The following is a 19,925-nucleotide window of genomic DNA, read 5'->3' on the forward strand; positions in this document are numbered from 1 at the left end:
CGACACAGGCCCGCTTCGGTGTGTGAGCGCTCTGTGGTGTTCCGAAGCCCAGCGGGGATTTCTTTACCGGCCCCCAGTGAGGTTTAGCCGTCTCGTCTTGTTTACTTCACAGATTTGTCCTCTTATCTCAGCAAACGGAGAAAAATCTCTTAACAAATGCCTACAACAGAAACTGGGTAAACTCGGGGGGAGAGAGTAGGGTCTCCTACTTGTGGGAAAGAAGGGGATGAGGCGGGTAAGTTAACAGGTTAAGAGCGTTTGGTGCTTTACTTGGTGGGAACAGTTTAACCACAAGGCCAGCTGTGAAGCCAGTGAATACCTGCTAACCCAGCCTCAGCTGCCCCCAAACTGCCAGGGTCTCTGCTGGTACTCCTTTAAGAAAACAGTAACAGTGATGGCCACCAGGCTTCCATTCCTTAGGCCCGTCAGCTCGTGGCTCACAGCATCCCAGGTGGGCCCCTAACACTCCGGCTCCCCCACACCGGAATCGGGATCTTGCTTCAGAGCCCAGGACACACGGCGGGGGCAGAGGGGTGGCACATGGTGGGTGGTGCCTTGAGGACCCCCTCTGCCCCGTGCCAGCAGACCAGGGCTTGGTGCTGACAAGGCTGCTTCTCTCCCCAGAGTGCTTTGGGCAGAGCGTGCGCTCACCCCATCTTGGGCTGCCTCTCGGGGAGGCATCTTGTATGTTGCCTGGGCTAGAGCTGCAAGGTAAGGGACCCCACCCCACTTCAGTAAAAGAGAACAGGGAAAGGCCACAAACAAGCAAAGACAGACTTGTAGTTTTATTCTGTATTTTTTTTTTAAATAAATACACTTTACATTAAAGAAAAAAGGCCTTTGATTTGTAATTTCCACATTGGGGAGAAAGGAAGAAAAAAAGATTTTTGAAAAACTGAATCACAAAGAAAAATAGAGGGAGTGAACTTATATCCTAAGCTCCCTCAACTCCACAAAACCAATATCCACAATGACCTTGCTGCCCCCAAGCCGTGAAGGCTGGTGAACCTAGGCATTTACTCAGCGAACAGGCAGCGCCTCTCCCCACCTCTGGCACGAAGGAAAACAGATTAACCTGGCGGCATATGAGGCAACAAAACAGGTTAAAAAATCATATATTATATTTATAATAAAATATTCTTAATCCTTATCAATTTAAGAAACCACGATTTTCCTTTTCATTTAAATATGTGTGTAAAAATGCCTCTCTATTGTTCTTTAGACATCATTTTCTTTCATAGAAAATGAAGTGCAGGGACAGACCTGGTGGATATAAGTTCATACCCTCAGTTATAAATGCCTTTTTTTTTTCTTTTTAAAGTTTTATAAAAAACTATTTCTTGTTCTTTAAGTAAAGAACATTATACAAAGAAAATATATTGTGAAATAACCCCAGAGACATGTTTGTTTTTTTTTTTTCCCTTGAGGAAAGATACGTCCATCCTAGGAGAAGGGAAAGCAGAGCAGGGCCTAACCCCTGTTGTCTTTTTGTGGTTGTTACTGTTCTTAGAAGGACTCTCAGATTCCAGTGAGACTCTAAACCATAATTCTCTGAATGCAGGGCCAGGGCATGCAGTTCCTTAAGAGAGCCCTGGGAGAAAGGGAACGGAAGATGTTCTGAATTAATCTGACTCGGTTTCTCTCCTGCCAAGAATCTTCCACGTCGTGCTGACTCCTCACTCATTTAGAGATAAGATGATGTCATCTTCCAAATCAGAGTTGTCAGAGCTGTCGGCTGAAAGGTAAGGAGAAGAGAGACTGGATTACACACGAGGCTTCCAGGAAGAAAGCACCTGCATACACATTTATGCCTGAGCAAGGTTCATTACCAGGTTCCAGAAAGAAGAAAACACTCCAATTATCTCCTTGGAGCTGGCTCTGGAGACTATACTATTTTGGCAGTGGTGGTTACCCCTGGGGTCTCCTGCTTCCCTTTCAAAAGACTTGGCTCGGTGGTGCCATCTTGCTTCCTACAGGTTCGTCCTGCCTGAAATTCAAGCCCTAGAGAGGCAGGCAAGTGCCCTCTGGAGCTCTTACCCCTGGTGCTTCAAGTGGCTGCAAAGGGGTGGGCCTGAAAGTGGGGTGAGTGACTGAGCCCAAGGGGTCCTTTGGCCTCTGGAGTCCCTGGGCAGAGGCTGCCAAGCCCCCAGGACCCCTAAAAAAGGCAGGCTGCTCCCAGTCAAGGATGACATTCAACTCCTCAGCCACTCTGTTCTCAGAAGACTTCATCAAGACACAGGTAGGCAACCTAGGATTCATAGGAATTTCTAAATAGAATCTGCAGGGAACGTATTTGTAAAAAGATACAGGCCAGAGTAAGCAGCAGTATCAGAGAAGGGTGCCTAGAAGCTAGACCAGCAGGGAGTACGTGTGACACCTGACGGGCAGCACTGTGTCTCTGGCCCTCTGCTTGACCATCTGCCTACCAGGCAGTGAACAGACCACTGAATCCCTCTGGAAGGCTCGAGGAAGAGGTGAAAGTAACAAAGAATCCTCAAAATTACACAGATACACCGTGTGCCAGTACCTAGCTCTAATGTTTACTGAGTGAAGGTAAAAAAAAAAAAAGGTCTTCGTGCCCAGTTTGACTGCTCACAGCTCAGGAAGCTGTGGGACAATTTTAACAAGGTTTTCAGGGAAGCAGGCCAACAGGTCCTGAGCTGGAGCCCTGCAAATGCCCACAGGCCCTGGGGTTCCCACGAGAAGAGGGACAGCCACTGATTCCAAAGAACCCCTCACTGGCCCTTTGCCAGGCACCTTAGAGCCTCCTCTGGGGGGACAGCTGAGGGAGAAGGGCATGTCCCCAAACCTTCACTTGCTACAGTCTCTGAACTGGACAAAGTAAAATGGAGAAAAGTGTGGCTGTGATAAAATGAAATCCTGAAGGTAAGCAAAAGTAATGGCTGAAAAAACCAGTGTTCCTGGGTCTGACAGAGCACAAGATGGCCTGACTTCATTGGTAAGGAGTGGGGAAGACAGAACAGAGACCAGACTACTATCGGACACGGCTAAACCACAAACTACTCCTCCGCAGCTTCCTTGCTCCAGGAGGAGATGTCAGCAGGGAAGGGGGTACCCAAGGACAGCACTGTGTCCTGGGCCCATGGCAGACCTTGGAAGAGCCCCCGGTGTGTGGTCTGTGAACCCACAATGCCAGACCCACCTGCCTGAAGCTATCTTAACATCAGCTGCAGAGCTATTAAGAATCTTAAGTCCTTACTGGCCAGGAAATTTCTGCAGAAACTTGACGCCTGTAGCTGGCGATTTTTAGTTTGGCTGTCCAAAAATTATTTCTGTTATTTCACCAGGGAAGCACACCTATAAATCTTCTCCATCACCATGAGTGTCATTTTCACTTTCTCTATCAGAGTCAAATCACTAAGGTTTTTGGTCTTGGTCTAATATCCATGCTGTCTGAATCAAAACTATATTCTGAAGAACTATCATCTGAGACACTAGTATATATGTCACCTGAACAATCATAGAAGCTATTTGAGAAACTATGTATACATTTTAACAGTAATAAATGTACATTTATAATAAGCTGGGGGGGCGGGGAACCTAATGGAGCAAAATGTGAATGATGATAATCCTAAGTTTTATAATGAACCCTTAATCAGTTTTTTTTTTTTTAAGTGTGGAGCATTTTAAAAGTCTTTATTGAATTTATTACAATATTGTTTCTGTTTATAGTTTGGTTTTTTGGCCACAAGGTATGTGGGGTCTTAGCTTCCTGACCTGGGACTGAACTCACACCCCTCATTGGGAGTGCAGGGCCCTACTCTGGAGCACCAGGGAAGTCCTATCCCTTGATTAGTTTTAAGATCTAGCAACTACGGATGGTGATGTTAATTGTATCCCTCTCTAAAAATGTATTTATATGTCTCTGGTCAATAATATGTCACATGTAAGGACTAAGTGTAGCTGGATGAAGAGAACACAACCTTCTTTAAGCAAGTGACTCTCAGGTAGAAGGTCTGACAACCCTCAGGGGTCAGGCACCGATCTCCCCCCTCGTGGTCAGGTGACAGGACTCCTTTCTCTACCTTCCTTAGCCTTTTCTCATCCTCCAGAACAGGAAGAGTAGAGCGCACACTTTGCACAAGCCGTCTCGATGTCACCACAATTCTAGAGCCCAGCTTGTCATGTGTAATGGCATTTTCACGTTATAAATACTCCCACCAAGTTAAAGTAACATTCTCTGATTGACTCAGGGTTTTCCAGATTACCTCTTGGACTTGAAAGAAGAAGTTTCCTAGAATGAACAGTAAAACGCTAAAAGCAGCAGGAATTTTACAGACCAAATGAAAATGTTATATTAACTGAAAATGGAAAAACATTAGTGATACTCTTAGGTCAGTCAGGGGTACCAGCTGTTCCCCTGACCTACCTAATTTTAACTGAAGGCAAACAAATCAGTAAAACTTTCCTTTTTATTCCCATCAATATTGTCATTTTTCTCTTGCTCCTTAGTCCCTCTTATCTAGCACTCTGACCATCGCTAGGGAAGAGAAGTCTTCCTTCACCGAATCACCTCAACCTCCAAGTATGAAGAAATGGAAGTTGGCAAACAGCAGATGGGCAGATAGATACAAGGTACACCCTCCCAGCCCCATAAAGCGTCCTCAAAGTACAGCTTGGCCAAGAGGACTTAATGTAAGAAAGACAGTCTCCTTTCAGTCAACTGCCTTCAATCCTAAGAGCTAGATGTGTAAGATCCCAAAGAAAACAGATTCAGGTCACTGGAATAGGAGAGTCACTCACACACACACACCCCTCACACCTTATACACATTCCCTATCTCCCCCAGCACCAAACACCAATGACTATAAGGACCAAACGCCTACTGTGACGAGGCCTGCACATGTTGGGTTTAGACCAGCACGGTCGTCTGTGAGGACGCAGATGTTCTGTACCTGTGCTGCACACCACTGTAACGAGCACTTGCGGTGTGGACGTGGAACGAGGGACTGGGCATCCTCATGGCCTAGGTGCTTACTGGCCACTTTCGGCCACCGCACTTTCGGCCTTCCGGGCTAAGGCTTATCCTCTGAAACAGGTCAACAAACCCCAGCTCATGGGCCAAACCAAGCCCATCAGCTACTTATAGAACAGAACCACAGCATTAATTTACGCCTTGTCTCTGGCTGCTCTCTCACTGCAACAGCAGAGAGGAGTGGAGAACGGCCCACAAAACCTAAATGATGTACTGTCCAGACTTTACACAAAGTGTCAACCCTTGTTTTAAAGAGATAAGAGACCACTGGTGCCAGACGTCACGACAGGAACACAGCGGAACAGAGCCATGAAAGGACTTTTCCTCAAGGGCCTGGGCGGCGACTCGTTCCGGGCATAGAACCCCAGTGCGGCTGCCCTCGGGGCTGCGTGGGCACAGGGAAGGGCCCTTCCCCTGGGTACCCAGGCTCACAGTGAGCCCCAGACTTACTGTCCCCCAGGATCAGTTCCACTTCCTCGTCTGCATCTGAGTCTTCGTCCTCCGCGTCCTCCCCCTCCTCCAGGAGGTTCGCCAGCTCCTCGTCAGAGGGCGAGAAGTCATTGTCCCCATCCTCCCCCGCGTTCTCGTTGTTGTCGTCCTCCTCGAGCTCTGCCTCCAGCAGCTGGTCAGTGTCCAGCTCGTCCAGATCATCAGTGTCGTCGTCGTCTTCGTCGTCGTCTTCTTCCTCCTGCTCTTCCTCTTCCTGGTAAGAAAGCATGAGGTCTGTTAGCCAAGACACCAAGACCCAGTCCACCTCGGCCACACAGGGAGTCTCTCCCCTGCTTCCCAAAGGACAGCGGTGGGAACAAGCAGTAGCGATCGCGGTGATCCAGGTTTCAGCACAGGCCTCACGGGCCAGCGAGACCCGTCAGTGACGGCTGAGACAGGCGCACACGTGTCCCCCAAGGCCCCAAGCGCTCCCTCAGGCAAGGATGGCCACCCACAAAGGCAGTACTCGTCACGCAGCCCTTCTCCAAGGAAATGGATAACACACTCCACAGAGGTCTCTGCCGTCAATAGTCTATGTTTCTAACTAATAATAAACCCAAAGAGGCTCTTCTCTCTCTCTTGCATCAACCAAATCAAATGAAATCAGCTGAGGCACTGGAATAAAAGCTTCTACCTGGAATCTAAAAAGCAATGCTTAATAAAACAAGACAAATACAGTTGCGTCACTGGCTCCTAAGCCCTTTCAATCTTTGTCCTCGATCTTTCATAATCACAGATAAACCGTGGGTAAACCTCTGACACCGCTATCACAAGCATCCCATGATCTGAATATTCAACAAAATAGACTTTTACCATGTATATAACACTTAGACACCGTATTTTCTGTTACAAGCCACATACTAACCCCCAGTATGCAAGAGAAACAGTCCATACTTCGTTCTTAAGAGATCTTCCCAAAGGTAAGAAGATAGCAGAAAACTAATGAAATGCTCAGCCCTAGGTACCCTGGGCTTTGGAAATGATATACTTTGGCATCTGCCGCATTTCAGTTTTGCACCAAAATCCAAACCGTTTCCCTTCAACCAAGAGGACACAGACACCTCTGCTTTCCGAGGGATGGCAGCTGTTCCCAACATTCAATCACTAATCCTGCTGCTCAAACATCAACTGTGAGCACTGCCCGCAGCTACAGGATGCTAATTCCTGCAGTAATAAAATACAAGATTCACTGAACCGGAGCCTAATGAAAGGCACGACAGAACAAGCCATACACAGCAGAAAAAGTATTTTTAAAACATGGTTGAAAGTGCTGCTTCATGCCAATCACTTAAAACCCAAGCACACAACTCATCCAGCCACTGCTGCTCATGAGCTGTCGTGTGAACCAGGCTCGCATCAGCACAGCGGCTCTGCTCTACGAACCCTGAAAAACTGGACCCACCATTGAGAGACTTTTTGATTTGCTGTTTGGCCACTGATTGAGACTTTTCAACAATTTCTGGCAGCTACATGGGAAAACTTTAAATACCCAGTCCAGTATTCCTGATGCCTGTACAAGTACGTTCCATACCAGAGTTTGTGTGTGTGTGTGTGTGAACAGAACCCAGGACGACCTGCAACCCTTGCTGAACAGCCTCGCCACACATCACCTACATGTGAACAGCTACCCAATGACCATCAGCTCACTTTCTAAATTTTAAATCTGAAATCTGGAGCATGAAACAGAAGCTCACAAGGTCTATTCAAAATGCTGTGGTAAAATCTAATCCTGTGGTTGAACCCAAAAGAGAGCTGAGGAAGCAATTTTAAGAGCATTCTTGCAGGTTTCAGTACCTGTTTTGTAAAATGAGGCCCTCACCTTCGTATGTACAGAACAAAGCTTCCACTAATTGAGTGGCCAAAAAGTGATCCAAAAATTATTACTTAATGAAAGAAGCAACTTGCCAGAATCCTGACTCAACTCCAGCCACATTCAGATCAAAGAGTATTGTTTTAATTCCCTAAAACCTCTCTTTCAGGGCTTAGAAACATGAATTCAGGGCCAGGCTGTTTTAAACTAATAAATTCTACAGAAAGAATTTCAAAGCTCTTCCCTTCTGGGTTCCATCTTAAGTCAATTTCGTGGTTACCCAAAAGCCCCAAACCCCTGCAGATAAACCAACCCGCTCCCCTCTCCTGTTCAGGGAGCAGATCAACTGGTGTGCAATCCCTCAGGTGCCCTCTCCAGCCAAGCATGGGTGTTTCCTGACTCAAGCCTCATGTGAGGAAGAAGCCAGCCTTCCTTCCTGTTCCTGACCTCAGTCCAGCCCAGGTCCTTATTACCACACCGCACCTTTCTCATGCCCACTCCACTCACAACCACCCTCACGTCTGTCTGCACTAGCTTCTCATCTCTGAAGAGATTCGGCTTCCCCAAGGCTAAACTTCTCAATCCACACAGGCTTCAAACTCCTTCCACCTAGACTTTTGAAAAAGGTAACCTGAACCCGCCCTCCTGGCCTCTAGGTCCTCAACTTACTCACTCACCCGCTCTTTCAGCCTTCTATTCCTCTAACACTTGACAGTCCGGCTTCTGCCCACTGCATTCCACAGGAGATGGTATGTGCCCTGGAGCCAGGCTGCCCCGAAGAATCCAAACTACTGGCACTGTGTTGACTGTGGGCGATCAACTTAGCCACACGGTGTTGTTGGGGGCGGGGGGAGCAATATATGTATGTAACCTCCTTGGAAAGCGCCTGGCGTATACTAAGTGGTCGGTAAGCCTGTTGCTCCTATTATAGTAACTAGAATCTTCCTAAAGGAACACAAAAGCCTGAACGGCCAACCACGGGGCTTCTCTACAGTGACTGACCCTGACCAATCCTGGCCTCTGCACTGGGCTGCCAATCTTGACCTCATCCTGACCAGATCTCCGAGGCATAAAGGTTCCTACAACTTTAAGTCAAATCCTGAAACTCTCATTAGATAGCTCTACCCATCTGTACCACAGAAACTTACTTCTAAAACTGAACTCAAAGCACCTTCTAAATCTAGCCCCTTTTCCATACCTCTTCCAGTAACCAGATGAAATCTCAAACAGCTGTCACTCCCCCCTGCACAGCTTAACACCCAGTGAACTACCATTGCCCTCACACAGGGGTGCCCAGCACTTCTCTCGTTGCACTCACCTACTGCATTCTCCCCGCTCCTGTCTACCTCCAGTCTCTCTAAATCTCTGTGGTCTTATCCCTTCCCAGAGTAAAAAACCCAGGAGCGCTCCATAATGCTGCCCAGGCTGCAGAATTACAACAGAAGCAGTGATTACTAAACAACCATTTAATGCCAACTTCCCTAAATACATCTTAATCTCTTGTTACATAACATGATTTAATGACACTAGTGCTTCCTACTCATGTATGGCCATCAGAATGCGTATTTCAGAGAAGTGTGAAAGTTCCTCAAAGTAAACATGCCTAAACTCCACCCAGCGTCCAGGCTGACAGAACCAATCTTTACAAATGAGGCTTCCACAGGAGGATTTGGGAAAGGTGCCCAGGAATTGCGGCGTAACCATAAGGAAGAACCACTTGACAAAATGGATCTAAGTTGACCTCTGGTTCTCGGTCACGCTTTTCTGTAGTAACGGATCCTACCCAAAACCCCTAATGACACAACCAAAAAGGTGAATACAGGCATACCTTGTTTTCCTGCAATTATGCTGTGGTTTCTTCGTGTTTTAAAACAAATTGCTGGTTTGAAGCAACCCTGTGTCAAGCAAATCTATCACCACTATTTTTTTCTAACAGCATTTGCTCACTTCATGTCTCGTGCCACATTTTGTAATTCTCAGAATTTCAAACTTTTTCATTTTTATTATATTGGTTATAGAGATCTGTCATCAGTGATCTCTGATGTTACAACTACGACTCACTGAAGGCTCAGATCATGGTTAGCATTTTTTGCCAATAAAATAAGCTATGTACACTGTTTTTTTAGACACAGTGCACACTATTAATAGACATAGTACAGTGTAAACATAACATTTCTATGTATTGGGAAACCAAAAAACCTCACTTAACTGTGATATTGCACCACTGGCTTTAAGGCAGGAGTATGGACGTGAACCCACAGTGTCTCCACGGTATCCCTCCACAGGTACCAACACCTACCTGCCCGCCTCCTCTCAAGCTGTCTTGCTCTCTAGGACTTAGTATGGGTTTTGAATTAGTGCAGCATTTGTTTCTACACCATTCAACATTCTTCTTAAATAGATGTCTATTTTCAAGAGAAATAGCTTTTAGCCTATACTGCCTTCAAAAATATAACCAATCTCTTAAAAAACCAAATCTCTGGTCCTACTTTTAAAACCGTTTATGTAAAAACTAGGATTGCTTTTTTAAAAATACAGTTAAAACCTAAGCCTACTGTCCTGAAATGGCAACATGTCATATTTGCAAGATTTAAACTCCTGCTTCTACTTCTGACACTTGTTCTTGGTGTTAACAATCTTTAAAAGCTATAGATTCACTTCAGGATCATAAAACGCTTGTGTTTTTCTCTCCTCACCAGCAGAATCTAATTCACCTACATTTGAAATTTCTTAGGGTGGGCGGGGGGAGCTTTTCAGGAACCCCGACCAAGCTTACAGCCCATGTGTAATCAGTAAAGACTCTCCCCACCCGCTTCTAGGCAGTGGGGAGCACGCAGGAGGCGCAGCTCACAGTGTGCCCAGATTCCAGAACAGAGTGGAGAAAAGAAAGCAGTATTCCCTTGTTTTGTTAAAGAAATTTAAGATTAACTATAATTTGTTGAAATGTATTGGCTTTTCAAAATCTAGGAACAAATGACCAATTCTAATGCTTGGTTTTATAATTTTCCTGAAAGCCAACATCAAAGTTGACAGAATCGATTAAAAAAAAAAAAAAAAAAAAAAAAACCACACATACCAAAATTGGATAATACGAGTTTTAGTAAGTGAGTAGCTTATCTGCTTTCATCAAATGCCTGAAGACTGGCAAACTAGCAGCCTCAGGAATCAAATATTTACATGTTTTAATTCAGCAACACAGTGGTAGAGTTCATCCTTTGTTAATCTCCAAGCTTATTTAAACATAAAGGCAAAAGACAACCATTTTTATGATATGTAAATTACATCAATAAAGCTTTTTCAATCAATAAAAACCATTTGTATAGGCACCTTATGCTGGCCCATCTCAGCACGTGGCAGCTGACCATTCAGGCTTCTAAGTTTATTTTGCTAAAGTGAAAAGGCAAATTCAAAGGTGCCAGTCACAGGTGCCTGCACCCCTGAGCCATGTAAGTCATACCTGGAACATCTGAGAAGACCTAAGAGTAGATATCTGGACTAGGACAAAATTTTGAATAGCAAATGAAAACATGAAAATGAAGTCTCCAGTTTTAAAATCAGATGAAACAAAGGAAAATGAGTTAAAAAAAAAAAAAAAATCAACCTGATACATGAAGAGGTGATGAGAAGAAATCTGAACACCTTAAGTGTTCCTCTGTGGTGATCTCTGGCTTCCACACCCTGCCACCTAAGATTCGCTTCTCATCTGTCACTCCACCTCTGCCAGAAGAGTGAGGCCAGTCCCAGTAACAGCCCCCCAGCATCCGCAATACCTAGCTTCTCTTTTCTTGACTGTCTCCTCAAACACAGACACCAGGAATCACCCACCCGAAAGCTCCTAAAGAAGACTGTTGCCCACTGCTTTGTAAACTGCAAGGACGTGGAAGAGCAGGGATAATGGTATTGATAAGTAACTTCAGATAAACCCAGTTTTTGCTGCACATTTACAGTTCAACATGTAAAATTCAGGAAGCTTGAGACAAAACTGCCATCTGTAGTGATCTACAGTGATGGGGTAGTGATGAATGAACAAGAACGTTAGTCTGCAGCCACCTGTACCAACAGGTGTACTAATACACCAACTACAGCTTGACACCACCACCTTCTGTACCTACTCAAGAATAAGCTACATCCTGACCCATGACAGCTGAAGTGGAAAAGAACATGCACCAGGGAAGGTGGTGTCTAAGAAGCAAAAGGCCACAAGAATAAAAGACCAGTCACTATTAAAACCCTGACTCAAAGCAACCACACAACATGTGGAGCATCTAATACCACTTGCAAGCTCTGGTACCAAGAAATACTAGCAACACGTCCAAGTTAAATCCTGCTGCAGTCAAGAAAACACGAAGATCCATGTCACAAATAAACCCAAGGTCTCAAGTATCCATGTGAAGACCTCTCCCTTTCACCCAGATCTCATAACTGAGGTTTAAACACTGTGGGACCCTCTCATCCATGACACCAAGGACAGGCATGAAGCCCAGAAAGCATTACCAGAAACCTTTCTATTATAGGGATTTCCTGGCTACATCTGGTGAAGTGGTTTAAACTCTGGAGCCTAATCGTCCTTTAAAATAAATTCACCATTTAAGAGCCAGAAGCCTGAAGTGGTCACTCCACCTTAACAAGTAAAAAGTTGAACAAATTAAAAAAATCAGTAAGTCTCACATTTGACAAAGAAGTGGGCTGACAGGGCAAACCATTGCCCCTAAAATCGGAGGGACCAACATGCAAATGCAGAGAATTGCAACTTGCCACAGCACAGACCCAGAAACACAAACATCCATAGGAACCAGTGCGAAGGTAGGAAAACCTGAACTAAAAATGACCAGTGGCTGAAGACAGGTCTGAGCAATGAAAGACAGTATATGGGTTTTACCTCCAGAAGCTTGACCTGGTTCTCAGGGTGAATGTTAGAGAAAAATTCCCTTGTGCCTCTGGCAGGGGGAAGGGGAAAAATAACATGAAATGCATCAGAATTCTGTTCTTCCTAAGGAGGGCTGCCCTCAGGAGAAACTATCTAACCAGACCCTGATCTATTGGGGAAAGGGAAATACCCAATTCCAGCCCATTCCAGCCATCTGTACTACTGAAACAAAGCGGAAGAAACAGATGTGTAAAGTTCACCGTACTGAGGTAGAGACTCATTAAAAGACTAGTTATAAGACCATAAACTGCTTTCCTTCCTCCACATATTACCACCACATTACTAAAAGCCAACAACAGTTTTTTTTTATCCAGCACATCATGTCCAACTGTCAAGAAAAATTATTAAGACATACTAAAAGAAAAAAAAAGTTTAAACAGACAATAAGCATCAGAAACAGCTTCAGATATGGGAGGGATTAATAGACCAGGAATTTAAAACATCTATGGTTAAGAAACTAAGGGTTTGCTAATAGATGAAGTAGACAGCATGCAACAAGAGATGCACAACAGAAGCAGAGAATGGCAATTCTAAGAAAGAACCAAAAAGAAATGCCAGCAATCAAGAACACCGTGACAGAAGTGAAGAATGCCTGTGATGGACTTTATTAGTGGATGGACACTGTTAAGGAAAGAATCTCGGAGCATCAGGATATCTCGATAGACACCACCAAAACTCAAAAGGAAAGAGAACAAAGTGAAAAACGCTGAACAGAATATCCAGTAACAACTGTGGGATAACCAGAAAAGGCATGATGGGGAAACGGTGTCTTTATTTTTCTGGGCTCCAAAATCACTGCGGATGGTGATTGCAGCCATGAAATTAAAAGACTCTTGCTCCTTAGAAGGAAAGTTACGACCAACCTAGATAGCATATTCAAAAGCAGAGACATTACTTTGCCAACAAAGGTCCGTCTCATCAAGGCTATGGTTTTTCCAGTGGTCATGTATGGATGTGAGAGTTGGACTGTGAATAAAGCTGAGCACCGAAGAATCGATGCTTTTGAACTGTGGTGTTGGAGAAGACTCTTGAGAGTCCCTTGGACTGCAAGGAGATCCAACCAGTCCATCCTAAACATCAGTCCTGGGTGTTCATTGGAAGGACTGATGTTGAAGCTGAAACTCCAATACTTTGGCCACCTGATGCGGAGAGCTGACTCATTTGAAAAGACTTTGATGCTGGGAAAGATTGAGGGCAGGAGGAGAAGGGGATGACAGAGGATGAGATGGCTGGATGGCATCACTGACTCAATGGACATGAGTCTGAGTGAACTCTGGGAGTTGGTGATGGACAGGGAGGCCTGGCATATTGTGGTTCATGGGGTCGCAGAGTCGGACACGACTGAGCGACTGAACTGAACTGAACAGGTAATGAGAATTCTAGAAGAAAAAAAGGAACAGAAGAAATGCTTGAAATAATGACTGAAAATGCCCCCAAATTAATGGTGGCCAGAAACCAAACCAAAGATCCAGGAAGCTCTGAAGAGACTAAATGCCCCCAAACCCCACACCTAGTCACATCATTTTTAAATTACAGAAAATCAAAGAAAATATCCTGAAATAAGCCAGAGACAAAAAACACCTTACCTATAAAGGAACAAAAAGTTACATCCCACATCTCCTCAAAAATCATGAAAGCAAGAGTAGAGTGGAAAAGAATATTAAACATGTTTAGAGACCAAAACCACCAACCTATAACTTCGTAACCAATGAAGGTGTGCTTCATAAGTGAAGAGGAGTTACTTTTTCAGATAAACAAAAACTGAGAAATTGTTGCCAGTAAACTTGTTTTGCAATAAATGTTAAAACAAAGTTTTCCGAGAGAAGGACGATTAGGTTAAAAACTCTGGAGGAAGAGCACTGGAGAAGGAATAAGTGAAGGTAGAATAAACAATTTTCGTAATTGATCTTCATTCAAATTAACAGTAATTTGTTCAAAATAGTAATACCAACAATGTATTCAATTATGCATGCTTCTATGTAAGTGAAATGAATGACAGCAATGAAACAAGGGACAGGAGGAAAGAATTAGGACTGTGTGTTTTGTTATCCTAAGTTACTTGTACTATTCATGAAGAGCTACGGTGTTATTTGAAAGTAGACTTGGATTACCTGTAAATATAATCTTACAACCTCTAGGGTAACCACTAAAGAAAATGGAAAAAAAAAAAAAGAAAGTATAACTAACATGCTAATAAAGAAGAGAGGGGAATCCTATGAAATACTCAGTGAAAACCACAAAAAGGAATTCCCTGGCAGTCCAGTGGTTAGGACTCTCTGCTTTCACTGCTGTGAGCTCGACCCCCTGGTTGGGAACCTAGGATTCCACATGCCATGTGAAAACAAAGAAAGGAAAGGAGCAGGGGAGGAGGGAAGGCAGGCAGGCAAGAAAGCTTAGAGTTATCAGAGACAAAGCAAGGCATTATATGGGATGTAATATTTGCACAGCAAAACGCACCATAAACAAAAAGGCAACTTACAGACCCGGAGGAAATATTTGCAAGCAATGTGACCTGTTTCCAAAATATACAAAACAGCTCATACAGCTCAGTATCAAAAAAACAACCCAAGGTGAGCAGAACACCGTAATAGACATTTCTTCAAAGGCATACAGATGGCCAAAAGGCACATAAAAAGATGCTTAACATCACTAATTATTAGAGAAATGCAAACCAAAACTACAATGAGATATCACCTCACACAGCCATCATCAAGAAGTCTACAAATAATAAATGCTAAGTGAGGAGGGTGTGGAGAAAAGGAAACCGTCAACACCGCTGGTAGGAGCGTAAACTGGTGCAGCCACTAGGAAAACAGCATGGAAGTTCCTTTAAAAACGAATAACTGAGTTACCATATGATCTACCTATCCCACTCCTGGGCATATATCCTGAAAAGATGAAAATTCTAATTAAAAAATACATGTGCCCCAGTGTTCACTCATAGCAGCACTATAGCCAAGACATAGAAGCAACCTGTATATACAGTATATATACTCTAATATATAATTATATACTATATAATAAATTATATAAACGATACATATACCACTATATAAACATAAAATATAATACATATACCACTAAACATCACTGAATCACTTTACTGTCCACCTGAAACTAACACAACTTTATGAATCAACTATACTTCAATTAAGAAAAAGAAAACAATCCAAGAACTATATTGCTTTTCACTCAAAAAAAACTTAAACCATACTTTTTGATTATTCAACTAAAGGAATAAAAGTCTAAATTAATATTTTAAGTATATAGTGAGACCACTACATATCTATTAAAAAGGCCAAAATGGAAAACACTAACCATACCTCATACAGGTGAGCACATGGAGCAACAGGAACTCTCATTCACTGAGGGCAGAAATGTAAAATGGTACAGCCGCTTTGGTAGATAGTTTGGAAGTTTTTATAAAACTAAACGTACTTTTATCATACAATCCAGAAACAGCACTCCTTGGTGTTTACACAAAACAGCTGAAAACAGCTGTCTACATAAAACCTGCGCGTGGTGCACAAGGGCTGATTTGTTGCTGCTGTTGAGATGCAGTTATACAAGTGCTCTATTCTGAAGTGCCAAAACTTTACTCAAATTATGCCAGATAGGCTGTGATACCAGACAATGGAATATTATTCAGCATTAAAATGAAATGAGGTACTAAGTCATGAGAAGATATGAAACAAACTTAAGTGCATATTATTCACTGAAAGAAGCCAAGCTGAAAAGGCTACATACTGTATGATTCAACTGTAAGACACTCTGGAAAAGGCAAAGCTATGGAGACAGTAAAAACATCAGTGGTTGTCAGGGGCTGGGGGAAGGAGCGATCAATCAGTGGAGCACAGGATTTTTGGAGCAGTGAAACTACTCTGTACATAGTACAATGGGGACAGCGTCGTTACACCTTCGTTCTAACCACAAAATGTCCTCACCAAGATTGCACCTTAATGTAATCTATGGACTCTGGGTGATACTGATGTGTGGAAGTAGGTTCACCAGCTATAACAAATGTACCACTGTGGTGTGGGATGCTGTTAATGGAGGAGGCTATGCACACAGCAACAGGGTATTTATGGGAAAACTCTGGACCTTCTGCTCAGTTTTGCTGTGAACCCAAAACTGCTCTAAAAACTAAACTCTATCCAAGAAAAAACAAAACTTTTGTACTAAGGATGTCATTTTCAGTAAAGTGCTTTATAAAGTAACATTTCCATGGTATCCAAGAAGGATCCTGACTCTCTTCATCTGTGCGTGAGGAGAGGGGCAGACGGAGCTGGGAAACTGCCCCTATCAGGGCCTCCCGCAGACGGGAGCATTGGTGCCTCTGGGTCAAGAAGCAAGGCCTGCAGAAGGCTCTGCCCTGATCCCACAGTGACCGCTAACCCCAACACATGCAAGTCTCCTTCTCCTCGCTCTGCTCAGAAACACGCTTCTTGAGATTATGAATTACCTCTAAGCTCTAATAAAACGTATACTTAGCCAAGTTGGAACATTCTACCAGAGACAGTGGAGACTAGACAGCACACACAGAAGACTGTAAGGTAAGTCTGTTTGAGCTTGTTGACCCCAGGTGACAAGGTTTACTCAAGAGGTTCATAACCTATAAAGCCCAATAGTGGAACACACACCTAAATCTCAAACTGGCACAACAAATCACCCTTGCTTAGTCAGTACTAAGCCCTGTCAGAAAAAAACACATGTAGTATCAGACTTGCATCAAAAAAAAAAAAAAAAAACAACTCTTAAAATTACCACTTTCAAAAATTTTACTCTTAAAAATTATTTTAAATCTGAAGTACAAGCTGCTGGGGAAGGATGCCAACAGAAAGCTATTCCATGAGCCCTAAGCTCATTGAGTGGGATTTACCAAAGAACCAGGAGGGAGGGATGAGGACGAGAGCAAGGGCAGAGCAAACAGAAAGAAGTGTGTGTCCTCTTGTCCTGTGGTGGCCTCTGCCCTCACTCGGGGCACCTGTGTGGCCTTTAAAGAGGATACAGAGCACCAAGACCAAACACCACCACAGTGGAAGAAAAATCGGAAATGAATCCAAGATCTGGAAAAAAGACATTTTATCTATTTTATTATCTACAACAAGAAAGTAAAACTCCACTCATTTTCAACTTTATATCACTCAGCAATAAATATTTTTCAGATTTGTCTGAAGAATCAGGCCAGGAAAAAGAATGTAGTATGAGCCTAGTAGACAGGAAAGAGCTGCTGAAAGTCAGTAGTTTGAGAAACTCTTCTTAAATGGCATCAACTGACAGTCCGCACAGGTAAGCACCCAGCATAACATGACCATAAATTAAAATCCCTATAGAAAAGGAAAAGCTACGATTCTGTGCAACATGATACCATCTACCCACATTTTACACGTTTAATTTCTCAAAAACATCACTATTTCCTATCTGCAAGCTCCTTTTAAACTCTGAAAACAGGTTATGGCATAGAACTGAGAAAATGCAAACCAGAACTTTACAGAGGTTAAGCCATTTCCGCGATACAGCTCAGCAGAGTGACGTTTTTGTTGTGTACTGACACTGAGGAAATGGGGGCCTGCCAATACTGAAGCCAGACAAGGCACTGGTTCTGATGGTGAGTTCCAGGAAATCTCTAAAACAAAATCAGAGGTTGCTGACCTGCAAATTAATCTATAAAGGGAACTCACAGGACCATCAGGTATTGGTTAAAGTCTTATAATAACAAAAATCTGCTTTCTTCTGAAGAGTTTCAGTGATCAACACATGAAAGCCCTTGAGAATATGCCAAGAGGTTGCAGACACACCTATAGCAAAAATCTTTAAAAATAAATAAAGAAAAAACCCTAGAGCTAAAAGCAGAAGTGCATAGTATCTATAAGCAATTTTCAGCAGAAAGAAATCTGAAAGGCACTGACCTGGTCCTCCTCCTCGTCCTCGTCCTCCGCCAGACGCTGCCTGCCCACTTCATACAGCCTGCACACGGTGTCCATGTTCAGCGCGTCCATACTGCCTTGGTTCTGAAACGGGACACCCGGTCCACAAAGAGAAATTAGTTTTCAGAAGGCCCACAGCCACATCTCAGCTATGACAGACCCTCAGAGAAGGAAAGAAAAACATGAAGAAAAGGGCTGGGCAGCAAAGGAGAGGCCACCATCCCTGCAACAACTTCTGTTCCAAGGATGCTCAAGCAAGAGAGCAACTGCTCTGAGAAAGGTCTGACAGTGAGTCCAAGATAAGCGGAGACGGGACAGTCCACAATGCTCTGTATCAGAATTTCCCTATTACTTCTCTTAGACTGTGTATCTCCCCGTCAAACAAATAGATTATCACAGTCTATCACCATGAATGCATCAGCTTTAAAACACATCTTATATCAGACAAAATGCCTGGAGTATAAGTTGAAGATGATCTTAAATATCAGAATAAAACACTGAGATTTCTTCTAGCTCCCTTTACCTCGATGACAGCAAGATAGCAGTCTTTGGTGTCTGTACACAGGTCAAAAATGTTCCTTTTCACGTCAATTGTTGCTGGAAAACAGAATGTGACAACACTTAGGATTGGACTACTGCTGTGCTTGTAAAACCAGTCTTTCTGTTTAAGGAATTCAAGGTGACTGTTCATAAATATTTCCATAACTCATCTGCTTTTCAAAAGCAGAAAAATTATAATTCTCTTAGAAAATGGAGGATCTTAAATAAGGAACACCAATACAAGGCAAAATCATCAATGCCTGACACTTCACACTTACCTATAGGTTTGTAGTCAGTCGCATTAAATGTTCGGAAGGATGATCCAAAAGGGCTTTTCATCCTCTCTTCCAATAGGTCATCTTCATCATCTGCCTGCAACATAGCTAGTTGGGAGGGGAAGTGGGACAGGGGAGCAAAACACTATTAGAATCAGAAACATCCCCTATTCACAAATGAGAAAATATCAATGGACAACCAAGACTTCAGAGCATCCTTCAGAAGCATACTATGCTTCAGAGCATAGTAAATTTCTCTCAAAGCATCTTCATTGCATATCCAAACAACATCCTCAACCTCTCATCTAGATTCCAAGAACTGTTACAGCTGAAGGTGCACAAAAATTGCAAGACAGATAATATTTTTCTGTAAGTTCATAATGATACACATGGGTTAATTAGTCATAAAATTTCTTTGTATACAAGATTTTATCATCAAAGCCAGTAGCCTTTCACAACAAATCAACATTATTCTCATCAACAAATTTTTTCACCATCTGTACTACTAAAGCTTATTACCTCCATACATCACTGTCCCCGTGTGGTTGAACACCACGCGACACTGATCGAGAGCAGGAACTGTGTGTAAAAGATGGAAGGTTCGAAGGTCCCACTAGGAGGGGAGTGGTCAAGGAAAACTATTTTTCCCAAAACTTCTTATCTAGTTTCATGAGGGAAATTCTGAAATATTCTTTTTCTCCTCCGTCTAGGTATTAACACTTTAAAAATCAATGAGATCAAGGTAAAACAAAAGCACACAGAATGTCTATTTCTGAAGAATGGCCTGAACATCTCCTATGATAGCCTCAGGAGTTCCCTTTCTCCCGGTAATAGCACTTCACTTGACTCTTCTGACTAGCATCCTTCCAGAGAGAGAGAAAACTCAACCTGACACCAGGGGAAGAGGGAGGCAGTAATCTGGTCACTCTTCCCAATAAAAAAAAAAAAAGCCAGTTAAAAG

General features: G+C 43.3%; 1 protein-coding gene across 3 annotated transcripts in view; it reads right to left on the minus strand.

Moving 5' to 3' along the window:
- Positions 1 to 766: 766 nt before the first annotated feature.
- The window catches only part of DCAF1 (DDB1 and CUL4 associated factor 1), an 88,719-nt gene continuing 69,560 nt past the window's right edge, over positions 767 to 19,925 (minus strand). For 2 of the 3 annotated variants that reach the window (XM_027523414.1, XM_027523415.1), the window contains 6 exons: positions 19,484 to 19,577; positions 18,968 to 19,072; positions 18,673 to 18,746; positions 18,132 to 18,233; positions 5,447 to 5,699; positions 767 to 1,735 (listed from right to left, as the gene is read on the minus strand). In XM_027523414.1, coding sequence (XP_027379215.1) covers positions 1,677 to 1,735; positions 5,447 to 5,699; positions 18,132 to 18,233; positions 18,673 to 18,746; positions 18,968 to 19,072; positions 19,484 to 19,577 — 687 coding nt within the window. In that variant the 3' untranslated portion in view covers positions 767 to 1,676. Of the gene's footprint in view, positions 1,736 to 5,446; positions 5,700 to 18,131; positions 18,234 to 18,672; positions 18,747 to 18,967; positions 19,073 to 19,483; positions 19,578 to 19,925 lie in introns of those variants that run through there. The other variant, XR_003507835.1, reaches the window with a different exon arrangement.

The sequence above is a fragment of the Bos indicus x Bos taurus genome, chromosome 22, assembly GCF_003369695.1.
Source record: "Bos indicus x Bos taurus breed Angus x Brahman F1 hybrid chromosome 22, Bos_hybrid_MaternalHap_v2.0, whole genome shotgun sequence".
Taxonomy (NCBI): domain Eukaryota; kingdom Metazoa; phylum Chordata; class Mammalia; order Artiodactyla; family Bovidae; genus Bos; species Bos indicus x Bos taurus.